Consider the following 16,982-nt stretch of genomic DNA (forward strand, 5'->3'; position numbering starts at 1 on the left):
GAGCCAGTCCTCCCAGCCCCAAGAGCTGGCACCGACCCTTCTATCCCTCAGGATTTACTCAGTCACAAGAAAGCTCAGGAGGAAAAAAAACATCCTACCATGTGCAGCAGCTGAGACTGCCAGAGAGGGTAGAGACCGACTCGGTCCAAGTGGCTCAGTGATGTTCCGAGGTGAGCTGGGACAGCAGCCTCTCTGGAGCGGGGCTGTGCCATCCACACTGGGGGCCAGGGCAGGGTGCTGTGAAAGCAAGGAGCAGACGGAGTCTGATGGGTGGCTGTCTGCTTTGGGCGAGCTCTGCAGTACCTGTACGCTTTACATTTACATAAGAGCACTGTGACATTGGAAGTATTTTCCTTTTATTACAATATATCAAAAATATGCAGCTTTAGTAAACAAGGTCATATTACACTTTCTAATGCACTGTACAATGCTACATTACACTTATATTCTGTATGCAGAGGGAGCCCAGGCTCCCACTGGCAGATCTGAGGGGTGAAACGGTGTCTACCAGCAACCCGGAGCTTGGCCAGGTCCGTGCCGGTGCAGGCTGCCGCTCTCCGCCCAGTGCCCATGGCAATGGCACCACCAGCATCCGCCCCAGGCCTTCTCCTCCGGTCCCAGAGTCCTTCACAGTCCTGTCCTTGTGCCTTGGCAGCCCTGGCGCCTAGTCAATCTTTTCCACCTTCCCAATGATCTTCTCTTCAAAGATGGGCAGGATGGTGTCATCCTCCCGCACCTCCTCGAAGACCACACCACAGTCAAACTCGTCACTCACCTTCTTAAAGTAATACCTGAAAAACAGAAACATGGGGGAGAGAGTTAAAAACCATGTGGTGTGTGGGGAGCAGCTCCCCCAGATGTGGAGGCAACCTGGACCACACTTCTGCCCTGCAGAGTGAGCTAAAAAAGCATGGTCAGAATCCATGCTAGCACATTCCGGAGCTCCAACCGTGAATCCAAGCCCATTCACAGCTCTCTCCAAAGCAATGGATGAGGCAGTGGTGCTGGTGAAGGGTTGCTAGGCATGCTTTTCCACGGCATCTCCTACTTGGAAGGGAGAACTCTGAGAGCTACTTGCCCCATGCCTGGCTGCTTTGTGATTCTCACAGGACCCAACCTCCCTATTCTCACTGGAAGAAACTTTGGGAGGAGCCAAACCAGCTCTGGGAGTCAGAGTGTTACCCACAGCATCACTGAGCACTGGCTGATGCTGCTCCTCACCAGCCCAGGACCCCACAGGGCACCTCAGCAGCTTCTGCTGAAGGTGCAAACTGTGATACAAGATGCTTTTGCCAAAAAACCCAATCTCCCTTGTCCCTGTAACCTGCCTCTTAAAACAGCCAAGATGCCTTGGCCATGCTGCCACATCCCCACCACAGCACGCCCTGAGGGAGCCCTCCTCCACCACGCTGCTTCACTTTGGTGGGGGCAACATGGCATCTGCTAGGGGTTGCTGATGGTCTGCGGCACCACAGCACGCACGGGGAGCAGCCCTTACCTGTAGTTCCCTTTCTTGGTCAGCAGCTCCTTGAACTGTCCCAGCGTCACCACGCGCCCCTTGACGAAGGTGCGGTAGGGGATGGGCTCTCCGCAGAAGTAGTAGGCGACCACGATGTTCTCACATGGCTGGGACGCGCCACTGCCTGGTCTCTTCTGAGGCTTCAACCTGGTGTGCACGAACACAAGAGACCTGCTGAGTATGAGCCCACAGGGCTCAGCACCACTGATGTGGGTACCCATCTGGGTACAGGGCTGCCCAGGAGAGCAGTGCAGGTCAGGTCCCACTGGAGGTGACAGATTTGGCTGGAGGAAACACAATACATCCTTTGCTCCCACCACCAGCTCTCTTGACACACATATGCACACTGAGGCTGGTAAAGAAGGAAAAGGCACTTGTTGGAAAGGCTGGATAGGGCCAGACCACAGTTATAAGGTGGGTGCAGCTCACTGAGGTTCTAGCTTGGCCCCTTCACACTGAACAAACCTATCTACGTGCTTTTTGCTGCGCTTTCCAAAGCACTGCTGGTCTGGTGAGTCATCAGTAAGCTCCACACAAGACAAAGCATCCCAGGCCCATGGCAACAGACCCAAGTCACCATCAGCATGCTCCTGGCGTGCACTGAACAGGCAAGGCTGGAAGTGTGCTTGGGGATGATAATGCAAACACTGCTCAGACTGCTTGGGATTACTGCTGCCATGGCCAAAATAGCTCAGCATGGCTTTCTGATGACCTATATCCACAGGGCTGTGCAGACAGCACTGCTCCTGCTCCCCATGGCACCTCTCCCATGGGAGATGGAGGTTGGAGGAGACAGAGGTCCCAGTGGGGCATGCCCTGGAGGCTTTGCTGCCTGTCCCATTTGCACAGGGTAGCAAGGCTGCTGCCATCCCTAAAACCTCAATGACTTTCAACCTGCTGTGTTCTCCTGACCCTCAGAATATTGGTCTGCTCTCTGCTTTCAGCCCCCACACTGGGGTTTTGCTACATGGTGCCATCACTGGACCGCGAGCATCAGCCCAGTCCTAACCCCATTTTCAGTGGCAGATGAAAGTAGTTGTAATAAAAATCAGGGTACTTTGTTTGTCCTTCTGTAGAGCTTCTCATCTGGGGTGCTGTAAATGCTGCACAAACACTGGAGCAGCCTACACAAACTGGTAAGTTGGCATGTGTGGTCTCAGCCAGATGCAGCCTTCCCTTTTGATGTCACATAAAACAAATTCAGCAGCTTTAAGAAATGGTTTTAAAAGCACGCTGGATAAAAAGGATGATTTTGTATTTACATGGCTGGAAAGTTGGTGTAAAAAACAGAATTTGCCAAGCACATGAGGTAATTGCAGCTTTGGAAATGACTCTGACCTTAACCTTTAAACACTGGCTCACGGGCAGAGCACCTACTTAATGGTATGCCCACATAAACACTGGCATTGCAAACCAAGACTGAGCACAATCTTTACACCTCTTTCTATAGGCATGAGAGGTCTAATGTTCAACTGAACAACCTTCCTGCTGCCTGCTCTGCCTGGGGGACCTTGGGAGAAGACGCAGCATCCTGAGAGGCAAGGGTCCACTCCTGGTGCCAGCACTGCCCTCAGAGCCTCTCCCATCCCCATATCAAAGCACAGGATGCCCTTTAGCTAGAAAAACATTCCGGAATTGAGTCATCCTTAGGAAAAAAAATAAAATAAAACGAGCCATTTAAAAGAAAAATGGGTCATAAATTCAGGCAAATTCTGTGAACCCTGCAAGCCAGAAGTTAATTGAAGGGGTTTGGAAAACCTCAAAGTCCCCAAGCTTCCCTTAATCCTGCTAGAAACAAGTCATGACTAAGAGAGAGCTGCTGTGTGCCTAGGGATGTAGGGACACAGCTTCACACTCTGTGCAGGCAGCAAAGCTGGTTCCAGGGCTGCCATTCCCCTTTGCATGGGGAAGTGCAGAAGACACCCTTGAGCTCTGCACAGAAGCAGCAAGAGTGGGATGGTGCCAGTGGCTGGAAGCCTCTTTCTTCCTCCTCCTCCTGCCATGTAATTCATCCCTGAAAGGCTGTTTCTGAACATGCTCAGCCCAGCTCCAGTGCTCACCTCTTTCCAGAGCAGAGATGTGCCCCAAAATGATTCCTGAAATGATGCTCCAGAGCAGAAACTCTGCACTGCTTCACAGAGCTAGAGGTAAAACAACCCCCATGGCTTTTGGATGTCCCTGCTATGCCAAAAATCACAGTCTGGGTTGGAAGCAGCCTTGCAGATCATCCAGTTCCAACCTCCTGCCATGTGCAGGGACACCTTGCACTAGAGCAGGTTGCTCCAAGCCCCATCCAAACTGGACTTGAACACTGCCAGGGATGGGGCAGCCACAGCTTCTCTGGGCAACCTGTGCCAGTGTCTCACCACCCACACAAGAAAGAATTCTTCCTAATACCTAATCTAAATCTCCCCTCTTTCAGTTTAAAGCCATTCCCCCTTGTCCTGTCACTATGTGCCCTTGTCAAAAGCCCCTCTCCAGCTTTCTTGTCAGCCCTTTTAGGCACCGGGAGCTGCTCTAAGGTCTCCCCAAAGCCTTCTTTTCTCTAGGCTGAACAAGCCCAGCTCTCTCAGCCTGTCTCCAGAGCAAAGGTGCTCCAGCCCTTGCAGCATCTTTGTGGCCTCCTCTGGTTGGCTTTCTGAGCTGCAAGTGCACACCGCTGGGTCATGTTGAGTTTCCTGTCAACCAACAACCCCAACTCCTCCTCAGGGCTGCTCTCAGTCCAGCCTGTGTTTGTGCTTGGGACTGCCCAGAGCCAAGTGCAAGACCTTGCATGTGGCTTAGTTCAACTTCATGAGTTTTGCACAGTCCCATCTCTCAAGCTTCAAGGTCCCTCTGGATCCCATCCCTTTCCTCCAGCATGCAGATGGCACCACACAGCTTGGTATCATTGCCGAACTTGTTGAGGTGGAGCTCAATCCCACTGTCCACATCACTGACAAAGATGTTAAACAGCACTGGTCCCAGTACTGAGCCTGAGGAATGCCACTCGTCACTGGCTGTGTCTATACTTATAAATTGAGTCACTGACCACGACTCTTTGAGTGTGACCATCCAGGCAATCCCTTATCCACCAAGTGGTTCATCCATCAAATCCATGTTTCTGCAGTTCGGAAACAAGGATGTCATGCAGGACAGTGTCAAATGCTTTGCACAAATTGACGTAGGTGACATCAATTGCTCCTATCCAGCAGTGCTGTAACCCCTAGCAGGCTGAAGCAGAGCTGAGGAATACAGAATCACTGAAAATGGAATTTTCCAAGAGCTCCTCTCAGGAGGATGAGACAACACAACTGTCTCCGCTTCCGTCATCGCTAAGACATCTCCTGAGACCATGGCTTACCCAGACAGGCCATCAGACTGTCTCTGAGCCCTGCCTCATTAAAGCTTCCACCTGCACCTATTTCCAGGGTGGCAGTGTGACCCAGAAACATAGTCAGGGACCCCCCCCCCGCCCTTTCTGGGATCACCTCCCTTTGCTGCATTTGTCACAAGCAAAAAATATTACCCATTAAGGAACCAGCAGCACTCATCTGACTCACTGCATCTGCATTTCAGTCCTGGTTTCTCAGCCGCATAAACCAGGGGTGCCATGACAGGGAAACTAAGTCTGTGTTACAGCACCAATCTAACCTTGCTGCCACACAGAGGTAAGGCACCTGGTTCACTCCAATATTCTCCCCATTTGCTATGGAACAGCAAGAGAAAGGCTTTTTCTGCAAAAGAAGTGTGATTTATGGAAGAATATCTATGATTCCCAGTACAGGCACTAGAGGTGCCTCCTTTATCTTTAGCAGGGCAGTGCTGGGGTGGGAGCGAGACTGCTGGCACCCCAGCCAGGGCAATGAGCTGGGAAAGACCACTGCTGGTGAGGGCTCTGCCAGAGGACACATGGGTAACTGCTGGAAAGCTCAGCCTGGCCATACCAAGCTGGCATGGTGCACTCTCTTCCCACAGCCAGCTCAAGCTGGTGCCTCAAGGACACCTCTGGGCACACCTCCACGTCTCCTGCCACTGGCACTGGGCTTCCCCAAGGCTGCTGGCAAACCTAGGACACTGGTTCCAATTTCCCAGAGTTCTTCAAAGCTCCCAACTGAAATAAACTGTTTTCACATGAGCTCTCCTCTCCGTTTCTCCTTTGCTCTCAGAAGAATGATGGGGTCTATTTTCAGGCAGACTCCTGTGTTAACCATAGCAGCAGCCTTCTAAAACGCTGCTAGCTCAAGCTTGCTTCAACTGGAGCACCCAATCCTGCCAAAATCCAGCAGAGAGATTTTAACATCCACAAATCTTTGGCTCCTTGGTTACCACTGCATCCATTCTTACTTGCTACTGGGCATGGACACATCTGCCTTTCATGAACAATTCCCTGCTGGCAAACGTGGCTCCTTGGTTTTCCACACACGGAGCAGGTCAGGGGGATCCCTGCACCATCAGGAGAAGAGCCAGACCTCATGAAGAGGCAGTGTAAGCAGAGCAGCCTAGCACTGGAACTGCTCAGCCTGTTCTCCCACTGGTCTGCATGGCCTTTACCACAATGCTGTGGGGTTCCTACAAAAGCTACACTTACCACACATGCCAAACTACTATGAGAGTATTAACTGCATATGCATATAACCCAGGTCATTGTTTCCAAAGTGTGTACCTGCATCTAGGTATTTCTGGGGAAGGTGCATGAATTTAGTACAATTGTAAACAACCGTAGTAATAAACCTGATCCAATTACACCAACTGAAAGGTAGATCAAATAAACTTGGCTTAACCTGACCTGGGAGAGCTCTCTAATTTTACCTGGCTTTCAATCAATGCTGTGACATCAAGATGCAGAAGTCTGCTACATGGTCACTGCAAGCAAAAATAACTTGAGCTCAGCAATTAGAAGAGCTTTTTTTAAATTACACTTGTGTTTCTAAGAGCCAGACTGCAGTTCCAGGCTTTCAGAAGACAGCTATAAAGCCGTGAAAGGTTTTTAATGGACAAAGTGCTTTTAGCTGTTAACAGTAATTATCTAGCACTCCCCAAATGCTCTTCATCTGAGAGCTGTGTGCCTTGCAAATAACATCCCCTGAAAGATAAACACAGGAGCAGGAGAATTAGCTCTGCAACAGGCATTAAGCTGAGTCACAAAAAGATGCAGTGACTTGGGTACAGCCATGCAGTGAGTCAGTGCTGCAGCAGCAGGACTATGGTGCACTGCTCTCATCCAGGTGCCATGAGCATCTTTTGCCGGAAGTCTGCGGGAGATGTAGATAAAGAGCAAATAAATATTCCTCTTCCGCACTTAAATCTGCTGCATTCTGCTAAATCCTGCTCCTGCACCAACCTTTGAAATCATCACCTGAGTGTGAATGAGCAGAGAGTCAGCAAACACCGGGGAGAGAGATCTCCCATGCCATGCCCCTTCTAGATACACTCCCCCTGTTCAGCTCCTCAAGCTCTCAGCAGCCCTTTCCCAACTCTGCCAGGAGCATTTCCAGCCTCTCCATCCACAAACCACAAACCCAGGCCCTCAAGGTGGGTTTTGGCATTTGCACCATGACGTCAGAGCAACTGGTGCAGATTTCTCTGACCCAGATGGTGCTGGGAGCTGGAGACCACAGCAGAGGATGTGGACTTCTCCTTCAGCTGCCACCTTCAGAGCAATCTCCCCCTTTCCTACCATTCACAATCAGACCCTACCTTTGTTTAAGGGGGAGTTTTCCAGCCCTTTTCTCTTCCTCCTCCAACCTCCTGCGAGCCTCTTCCAGCTGGGTGAGAGGGTTGGGGGCTGGATTGGGTGGCATGGTGGGATCTTGGATGAATGGGTGAGAAGGCTGGACGACGTTTCGGAGCTGGGCACTGACCCATGGATGCACCGCAACAGGTCGTTCAATGGAGAGGGATCGGACCATATCATGGGACAGCTGCTTCTTAGCACCAGAAGAGCTGCACACAAACACAAAGGTTTTACATGAATCAACAAGATGCTTTGCACAGGTACACAGTCACTCCTAAACAGACCTAATGCTTTTTCATCTGGACACAGGCACCCCTGGGAAGCTCCTTATAGCATGGCTTCTGAAGGAAAGGGGAGCACCATCCACCTCTAGAGAAGATTTCAGGAGAGCAAGTCCTGAGACATCAGGGTGAGCAAGCCAACCCTGACACAAAGCCCACAGATCTGTTTAAGGGCTCTCATCAAGCCCACAGTACATAAAAATAAAACCAGCAAAAGGCAGCTCCACCATTTGTGACATTCCCCCAGAAGATGCCCTTCTACATGCTGCCAACGCTGCCAGCCTGGGAGCCTCTCCATGACCTGCTGGTCAGCATCCAGGGAAGGGGATGTTGCAGAGATGTGCTTGTACTTCCCCAACTCCAGCAGCAGAACCTGTTGCCTTACTTCACAGTGGCCTGGCACTGCCTATGGCCCTGGCACTCAGTCCCAGCTGCCTGCAGTGCAGCTCATCCTGACCTCTATCATCAAGCAAGAGAAGAAACCACCAGCAGTTTGACCACTCAGCCACCAGCGCAGCAGTTCCAGAAGGGACAAGACCCCGGATCCCTCTTGTCAACACCCAGCAAGTGCTGTGTTTTGCCAGACTGACCAGACTGTGATTAAGGATCAGTGCCCATCAGAGTTATGTTTGACTACAGAGAGATTCCCGAGACAGCCACATCCTTGGCTCCACTCTAGGCAAGTGAGGCCATCCCAGAGGATGCTCCCAGCAAGCCAAAATGCTGGGCAACCCTGAACTGTGCTAAACTGCTTACTCAGGACCAATGGCTAAAGTGCATCAGGTTCCTACGTTTCTATCAGCACCCTGCAGGAGTAACAGGTATTTACAAACAGGTGAAAATCCTGCATGCCATGTTATCCACCTTGGAACCACAGAGATAATTCATGAGATTCCCTGGTGCTGCAATCTTCCGCCATGGCCTCAAGTTATCCTTCAGAAAAAAACAGCCCTAATAGCCCCTAAGCAATCCTCAGTCTCCAAAGGGTCTAAACCCTTGTGCCTGGTGGATTCTTGTCTTCCTGAGATCTCCAGGAACACGGCAGAGTGTTAGTCAGCCTAGACACCCATGCTTTGTGCAGGGGATGCAATACCATAGCATGAAGACCCCTCGCTCTGCCCGCCCTTACCCATGGTTTGTTTTCTTATGCCTGCTGATCTCCTTCTCTCCTTCTATGATCCACTGAAGGATCTTCTGGTTTCTCTCCACGTCTTCAGGAGATCCTGGCATCTCATAGTTGGCACCATCACTTTTCCCTGAATCGGTCTTCTTAACATTTCTTTTTGAGAGCAGACTTGCTTTCCCACTGCAAGAACAAAGCTTGAGACATTAGCGCTTTGCCTAAGCCAAACCACTGCAGACCATGGCAGAGGATGGACACGTCTATCTCCAGACACATTCATTCCTGCCAGGGTCTGGTGCTCCTGCAGTGCAGATGTGGCCCTGGCTGCCTTCCAGAGCCCTCTGGCATTACCATAGCTCAAAAACCAACCGTGAGCCCAAGAGCAAGACTGGCTAGACCTAGGCACAGCAGACTTCTCTGTCCAGCCACCTGCAAGGCCTTCTCCTTAAGCCAAATGAGCCACAGCAACATGGAAAGATCTCCTGCCACAAGAAGGGCTGTGTTAAACCTCCAGCTCTTTGCTCAGAGCAGGAGGTTCATCCTGGTGCTGCAATCTGTTGCTGCTTCTCCACGCCAAACCACTGCTTCAAACCTGGACCTTTTCCATCACCCCACAGGTTCACCGATACCCCAAACTGCTGACTTGCCATGCCCAGCATTTGCTTCTCACCCCAAATTGAATCAAAGCTTCTCATCATGGTGGAAGATCACATCCTAGCAGGGTGGGCTGCCTTATGTGGCCTCTCATGCAGTGGGAAGCCCAGCCACCTCAAAGACTGTAGCCAGATGGATGCCAGGCAGTAGCCAACACTACTGTACAGAGGTTTCTACAGAAACCCCATGTGCCCAGCTGAGCTGCCCCATGTTCACAAGGCCTTATGCAAGGAACTTATGCATGCTGGCCAGTCCTTGTCACAGCCTGTAATTTCATGGGACCCCCACTATCGTAATCATCCACTTGCTGTACTCCATAGGACTTCCCTACCTCTGTTTCTGCATGCTCACTAACACACATAGGAGAAATAATCTTAACACCACAGAGGAGTCAGAGGCCTTCAGATAGCTTTGCTGATTTTTTTGGGAAAACCCTGGGGAGGGGTTGCTGAAGATCTACAAAGGCAGGATGAACTGACAACTTCTCTCTTCTCCCCACTTGAGGACTAGTGGGTACCAAATGAAATCCTCCAGGAGCAGGTTCAGTGCAAACAAAAAATCCCCTTTTTGTGCAGGTTGTAATCAATCACAGACACAGGAGCAAGGGACTGAAGGGACAGCAGCTCAGCTGGGGTCAACCAGGAGCCAAGGTCAACAAAGGAGCCAAATGAGCCACTGTAAGAGACTGCTGGCTGCCAAGCAAGACCAAACTTTGCTGCAACCTCTGGTCTTGTGAAGTTCCTAACCCGGGGACTGTCATGAACTAGGGAGTTTGTGCCAGAGGAAGGACAGCTCTGAAGGTGCCATCTTATAACTCCCTTAAATACATGCTGTAGTTGATGCTAGAGACAAGCTCTGTGTCTAGGATGGGGCTCTGTTGAAATAACCTTTCCCCAATAGAAACAGGGCAGATTTAAATGTTTCTCTCTCCCTGGAGCTTGGGCTGCCTCTGCACTCTGCCTGGAAAGCTGGTCCTGCCCACCGCAAACCCAACCACCCGCCTTCACTAACTATCCCACCCCTGGTACGCTGCAAAGCAACACTCCAAACCCATGGCCTTAGGGAACCGGCACAGCTCTTCCCTGCGGCTGCTCCACCACCATCCCTTACCCCAGGCAGACCACTCTCACCTTTCCAGTCACCCAGTAACAGGCCTAGCAGGACCTGCCATGGCAGAGGAGTTTTGCCCTTTCACCTCAGCATAGAGGGGATGGAGAAATTCAAGTGGCCACGGGAAAGTGAACAAAAGCCCATAGGCAGCAAGATGTCTTTTCTGGGTAGAGGGTCCCCTAACCCAGAGAGCATCCAATTAGGACAGGATGCCACAGCAGTACCACAGCATCCATCGCTTTGCTAGGAAGAGAAAGGAGCCCTTCTGGTGAATGGTTTAGGACCTGCAATAAGGAGGCTTTTTTGTCCTCTCATAACACCTTATGAGATCAGCCTCTTACCCAGACCCTGAGACACAGCCCTATACTTAGAAACTCCTGCTGCACGGGGAAGTAGACCAGCATCTGTAATTTCTAAGCACCTCCACTGCTTTAAGGAGCAGAAAACTTACTTTACAACCAAGACCATTAAAAATCTCAGGAAGAGGTGTCTTTCAGCACCAGATCAGAGAGATAAAAAGGGGTCTATAAGGACTACTGGGGTCTATAAGGATTACCAGGGGCACATCCATTTCTGAAGGGGAAGAGCAGTGGGAGGCACTCAAACTATGTCCCAGCATAGGCTTTCACAACATGTGGTTCAGACACTGTTTCACTGACATGCTACAGCCGTTTATGAAAGAGCTTCCTAGAGGAGCCACAGCTCTGGGATTCCTGTTAGGTGTTGCTTGACTCACCTGTAGCCTAAAGAGTCCATGGGGACAGGGGCCATGCCCAAGTTTTCAGGGTAGTTTTGTGTCTTTGTTGCATAGTTATGTGAATCTATATTCCAAGCAAAGCTGTTCTGCACTCGCTGCGTGGCCTCGGCCTCGATCTGCTCTTTTGGTTTCATCATGCTGTGGTGATGGATGTGGTGGTAAACGTGTTTATGGTGGTATAAGTTAGATGCATCCAGTTTCATTCCTGATTTTGTTGTGTGCTTGCCATGCCCTGGAGGAATTGTTCCTAGTGTCCCTGACAGTTTTCCTAAGTGGCCGCTTTCTGGGGACCGTGGCTTAGGAGAGTGGCGTCCAGGTCCCGGTGACTGGCAGCCTGGTGTTTTCATCACACGCTGTACGTGTTCATCAAGGATGCTTTCTGGGTTTTCTTCATGAGCATCTCTCATCTGCATCCCAGTGCAGCCCATCTCAGAGTAACGAGGAGCAAAGTGATGAAAGGCTTGGGCGGAAGGCATCTTGTGGCTAATGACTGAGGGACCAGAAGAGATATCTGCATCCTCACCTTCTTCTTCCTGCAAGAAACATGAGAACAATCAGAGAACGACAGCAGAGTGTTGAAAGGGTCCCCAGTCCCCCCTCCTGCTTGCAGCAGGACTGCTGCCAACCCTTGAGTCAGGCCTGGCTTAGTCCAACCAGATCCTGAAAACCTTCAAGACAGAGATCCACCAGCCCTCCAGAGACCTGTCCCGGAGTGTGCCACACTCCTGCAAGGAATTTCCTGATGCTCAACCCAAGCCTGTGCAGTCTTGCTGCCACCGAGCAGAGCTGCTCATGTCTGTCTATGTACCTGCTTTTTGAGCCACCATTAGCAAGGGTCTCCATGCATTACCCAAAGAGACTGAGGCAACCTCTGACAGGCAGCCCCCACACCACAACCATGGTTTACAGATGCAGCTTTCTGAGAAGTGTAACAACTCAATCAGATGTATGACTGGGCAGAGCTTACTGAAAACCTCCTATATCCCTTGAAGGTGGCTCTGTATCAACCACCGCCAGCAGAAACACAACTTACTGCACTGTACCTGTGCTTCCTATGAGCCTTTGGTAAGGCACTGCCTCAAATCCTATCAGATAAAGCTCAAAGCGACAGGATATGTGGCAAAACAGTTCTGGAGTCAGGACCAGGGGAGTTACTCACCCAAATGGCTATTTCACATGGTAAAGCCAACAGTGGGCTTGTAATGGAAGGGAACAACTGAAGGTTGACAGCAACATGAATGGTTTTGAAAATCAAACATTGATTTCTCCCAGGCCTGCTACAGGCTGGAGTGAAACACTTCATGCAGATAAAGAAACAGGATGGAACTAGCTGCTTGTTCTTGTAGTTCACAATGGTCTAGGACACAGTGTTAGCAACTTCAGTCCTTGCCAGGAAGAACAAAACTCCTCCATGCTGACAGCCACAGTTTTGATGCTGACAAACTACTTCACGCTCCAACATAAACTCAGAATGAAGTTTCTTTATTGGAAGTCAGGGTTCCTATTTTTTTTTAATTACATAAGCAAGATTCCAGTGAGTCCTTTAATCCTGCTCTCTTTTCCTCCTTTGGCATGTAAAGAAATCACTTGTAGCACAGGATATCTCTGTCCTGCCAGATAAATGCATCTGCTAGAAAACACTGACTCCCATCAGCTTTGCCTGTCAGATGTCATCATCCATCACTTGCTAACTAGCTTCAAAGTTTCAGCTGCCAACCACACAGAAAGCAAATAACAGACTTCTTCCCAGTTGTCACACCTGGGGACAGGGACAATGTCAGGCTTTGAAAATGCCAAAGGCATAGACACTGCAAGCCTGGGGGTGTGACATGATGCCCACGTCTGGAGGGGACACACCACTTTCTAACAGATTGCTTTGAAGAACTTCAGAGGCACCTTCCATCTACAGCCACATCGCTGCAGCTGCCAACTGCTGTCCCTGGGAACCTAGCTCAGGGACAAGAAAAGATGAAGCATGTGCTGTCTAAATCCCTGCCACTGGGGTAGGCGTTTATGAGCAGTTTGTGATAATCTGATAGGCTCAGCATTTGGTAGGCTTTTAGGGCTGGTGCTTTGTGGAAAACGCTAAGGTTTAAACACCACCTAATGTGCAGGGAAAGATGTGACCCATGCACTGACCCCTGAGGAACGGCAGTGTGCCCTTTCTGCTCAGGGCCCAGAGCTCCAGCTGGGCTCTCACACTGGAGCAGAGTGGCATGAGAGTGACGACCTGGGATGATCCGGCCAAATGGATGCCTGGGATATGGGAAATCCTCTGGCTCCCTGGAACTCTATTTTGCTGATAACTGGGACCTGGTAGTTTGCTTTGCTCCAAGAATGAGGTTAGGGTGGGTTAAGGGAAGGAGAGGGATGCATTGGCTCAGCTCATCTGTGTCACTGAGCAGGAGATCTGGACCCCAAGAATGTCCTCAGGCAGGAGCAAGTGCTGCTGAGATGGGTTGTGTAGAGGCAGGCCTGGGGCAGCTGGCTTCCCACCCCCTAACATGGGTCTCACCCTGCATCAGATAAGAAAGCCCCAACAGTGAGAAAACAGTAGCTAGTGAAGATGTCCCTGCTCATTGCAGTGGGGTGGACTACAAACCCAAACTATTCTATGATTCTGTGAATTGGGGTGCCTACCCCAGGCTGCCCTCTCTCCCTGTGCAGGGCAAAGGGTTGAGTCAAGGCTGCAGATCCTAGTTCTACTGAATCTTTTAACCAAAAAACTAGTGAGGTCAGGGCAACCCAGGCTGGGATTCTAATGCAGGACTTTGGACACAGCAGAGTCAAGCTTTGGCTCAGCCACACACACTGGTGCACTGCAAGGTGCTTCTTCCCTGTGTTACCTGACTGCAGTCTGTACCTGCAGTGTAGTAGCAGCCTTCCCTCCCTCTCAAACCTGCCTGTACCCAGCTGTACATGACTGCCACTTAGCCTGCATCCCTCTGTGCAGCAAGCACAGGCAGAAGAAAGGGACTGCAAGACAACAAGACCAAGAGGCAAGGCAAGAGGCAATAACTGCAGCATTTTACACCAAAAAAACCTGTGGGCCTGGGAAGCCCCCCTCCAAGGGCTCAGCTTCCCTGGACGCAGGGGTGGCTTGGGCCCTAGAGCTGTGTTTCAGCATCTTGCTGCAGTGAGCTGGGCAAAGCTTGGCAGCAGCACAACCTCTCACAGGCAGGGAGGCTCAGGTGCCATAACCACTAGATGGTGCTTTGTTGACACAGTATTGTCAGAAACCTCTTCAGCTCCCAAAGGCAGCGGCAGCCACAGAGATGCAGGCTTCAACTTTGCTGACTGTCTGCTGAGCTATTTTTACTCTCCAGCAAGGCTGGGGGTGCTCTTCCCTTTGAATTAGGAGGGAGAGACCTGCACTGATGAGCTATGGGCAAGCGATACCTTCCTGCAAACCTCGTCTGCCTTCTCCCAGTCCCACCCATCAGTCTGTTGCTGGTGGTTAGGGCAAAACAGATCACCTAACCACAAGTGCGCTTTCGATCATCATGCAAATGATTTCCCTCTCTAGTTAGGCCATATTTTATATCCAAACAGCACGAATCTCAGCAGTGGCTTTGCTTCCCCTGGGTTATTTTCAATTTGTTCAGTTCAGACAAGGACAGAACGACCTGTATGATATGATACCGATCAGTACGACATGATACTGCAGCTTCCATGCATGGACATGAGACTGAAGTGGTTCAAACAGTAATAAGGGAACACACATCTCCTCTAATCCTCTCCCATGTCGCTCAAAATAATGAATGAATTCAGAATTTTGGTGTTGTTTTTTTTTTTTAAATCAGAAACCTTACTTTTTTTTTTAGTAAAAGGCATTTGGCTTTAAATCAGATGCCTCTTCTCCACATTGCTGCATGATTCGGCTTTGAAAGGGAACCTGCAGGCATCTCAGCATGGGGGAGAAAAGTTATTTTCCCCTAGGTCTTGCAAAATATTTCCAGCTTCTCTGCTAAGCTGCTAACTGTCCAGTGTGAGTAACGCTGGTGGTTTTCCCTCTGCTGCTGTGCAGTGAGCCCTGCAGACATGGTAAGAGGTTACCCTGTAGTCCTGGTGCTCAGGTTGCAGAGAAAAGCTCTGTGACCTATCAGAATTCAAGCTCTCCTCTTGCTGATACCAGCAGCTCCTGCACCTTAAGTGCTGACCTAAAAGAGCTACAATTGCTTACTCCGAGTTTTTCCTGAATGGCTAATGCCAGATGCCAGCCAGTCAATGAAATACATTCTGGAGACAGCAAGGAGGCTTAATATATAGCATTAGTGGGAGTCCTGGGCTTAAAAATAGATTAAGTCACACAAAAATGTGTTTCAACAGACTTAAATTTATTCTCTGGCACAGAGGTATTTGCTGATTTTATGGTATTGCTACTGGCAGCTTCTTCAAGGAGGGAGAGGGCTGGGATAATGTAGTCTGGTACAGGTGGCAGCTGCAACTGAGCCATGGGAGGAGGAAGAGTGCTTTAGGATTGTGTTAGCAGAAAATGCTGCTGTTATATTGGCTTCATCTAGAAAGCAATAGGTACCAGGCGGAGAAATTCCAGAAGTACGGGAATCTAACAGGAATCTAACCTAATCTCACTGGCTTTCTCTGGCTGGATGCTGGATGCAGGGGTATCAGAAGTCTGCTGGACAATGTTTGGGGCTGGAAGGAACCTTACCAATCCTCCTGCCTTCCTAACTTCTCTGCATTTGAAATGCAGATGTGATTTAAAATGAATACTTAAACGTACAGCTCCTTCCTGTTTAAAGACCGGCTAGATGAACATTTAAAAATACTCTAATGGGGCTGTAGGGTCTGCCCTAGAGCTTCAGCCTCTCTGAAAGCACAGAGCTAGCCAAAACAGACACCAACGCTTCTGCTTTAAGGCAGAGCTGTGGGTTACTAAGCACAGAGCCTTTGCCTCAGGGCCATGGCAGCTATTAACTGCAGAGACCCACAATTATTTCACACAGGGTTGCAGCTATACTGACACTGGTGATGTTCAGTAACACTGTGGTGTCCTCTGAAAACTCTCGTGTATCCCCAGCACAAAATGTACAGGTACCAATGACATGCATCATCTCAGAAGATATGGTGTGAGTAGTTCTGAACAGAGCGTCTCACACAGGTAGTACTACATAACCAATACCTAACTCTCTCTCTTTTGGACCTTGTTGTGGAGCTAAAGACCTTCCACACTTCCCTTGGTTCATCCACCGAGTCTTTGAGCTCTGAAGGGCCCCAGTGGTACCAGGGCTCACAGCCTGTAGTGCTGGGTTGGCTTTCCCCAGCCACCCATATGCCCAGGAGAGGATTTTTGGATGCTACACCTCATCAGTTCCAAATTTTCTAGGGATGTGCTAGGCACTGATGGGCAGAATCCTTGCCTGATAGCAGACACAAACATTTCACATCAGCTAGACACTGATGGGCAGAAACAGCCTGATAGCACACAAAAATATCTCCAAGCATAACATCGTCTGCCATCTGATTACTAATTGTGGGGAAAACAGGGATCACACAAAACCCCACAGGTGAAGGCAAACCCCTGTTACATAGTACCCATCCTCACATGGAAGGGACTGCTCACAAAGTCAGGAGAGCAAGGGTGCCAAAAGAATGATGGAGAGCATCCACCACCTCTAACTGGTGGCAGAAGTGGGTAGTGCTGTGCCATAGTTGGTATCTAAACTCCGGGAGGGAGCGTTGGAGCTCACAGAGCCCTGCAGGTATGGGGGAACAGCACTGTGGAAGATCCTGGGGCAACGTGAGACTCCAGGAGCCTCCGTGGAAGTGATGGCTGTTAGAGCAGGGGAATGGTCACCTCA

General features: G+C 50.1%; 1 protein-coding gene across 3 annotated transcripts in view; it reads right to left on the minus strand.

Annotated features, from left to right (window-relative positions):
* Positions 1–334: 334 nt before the first annotated feature.
* AXIN1 (axin 1) overlaps positions 335–16,982 on the minus strand; it is a 73,255-nt gene continuing 56,607 nt past the window's right edge. For 2 of the 3 annotated variants that reach the window (XM_057406553.1, XM_057406554.1), the window contains exons 6-10: positions 11,140–11,693; positions 8,646–8,822; positions 7,199–7,444; positions 1,499–1,666; positions 335–791 (exon numbers count right to left, since the gene is read on the minus strand). In XM_057406553.1, coding sequence (XP_057262536.1) covers positions 665–791; positions 1,499–1,666; positions 7,199–7,444; positions 8,646–8,822; positions 11,140–11,693 — 1,272 coding nt within the window. In that variant the 3' untranslated portion in view covers positions 335–664. The remainder of the gene's footprint in view (positions 792–1,498; positions 1,667–7,198; positions 7,445–8,645; positions 8,823–11,139; positions 11,694–16,982) is intronic. The other variant, XM_057406555.1, reaches the window with a different exon arrangement.

Source organism: Pezoporus wallicus, unplaced genomic scaffold (genome assembly GCF_028554395.1).
Source record: "Pezoporus wallicus isolate ANWC-B61680 ecotype Strahan unplaced genomic scaffold, APGP_CSIRO_Pwel_v1 contig_6155, whole genome shotgun sequence".
Classification (NCBI taxonomy): Eukaryota; Metazoa; Chordata; class Aves; order Psittaciformes; family Psittacidae; genus Pezoporus; species Pezoporus wallicus.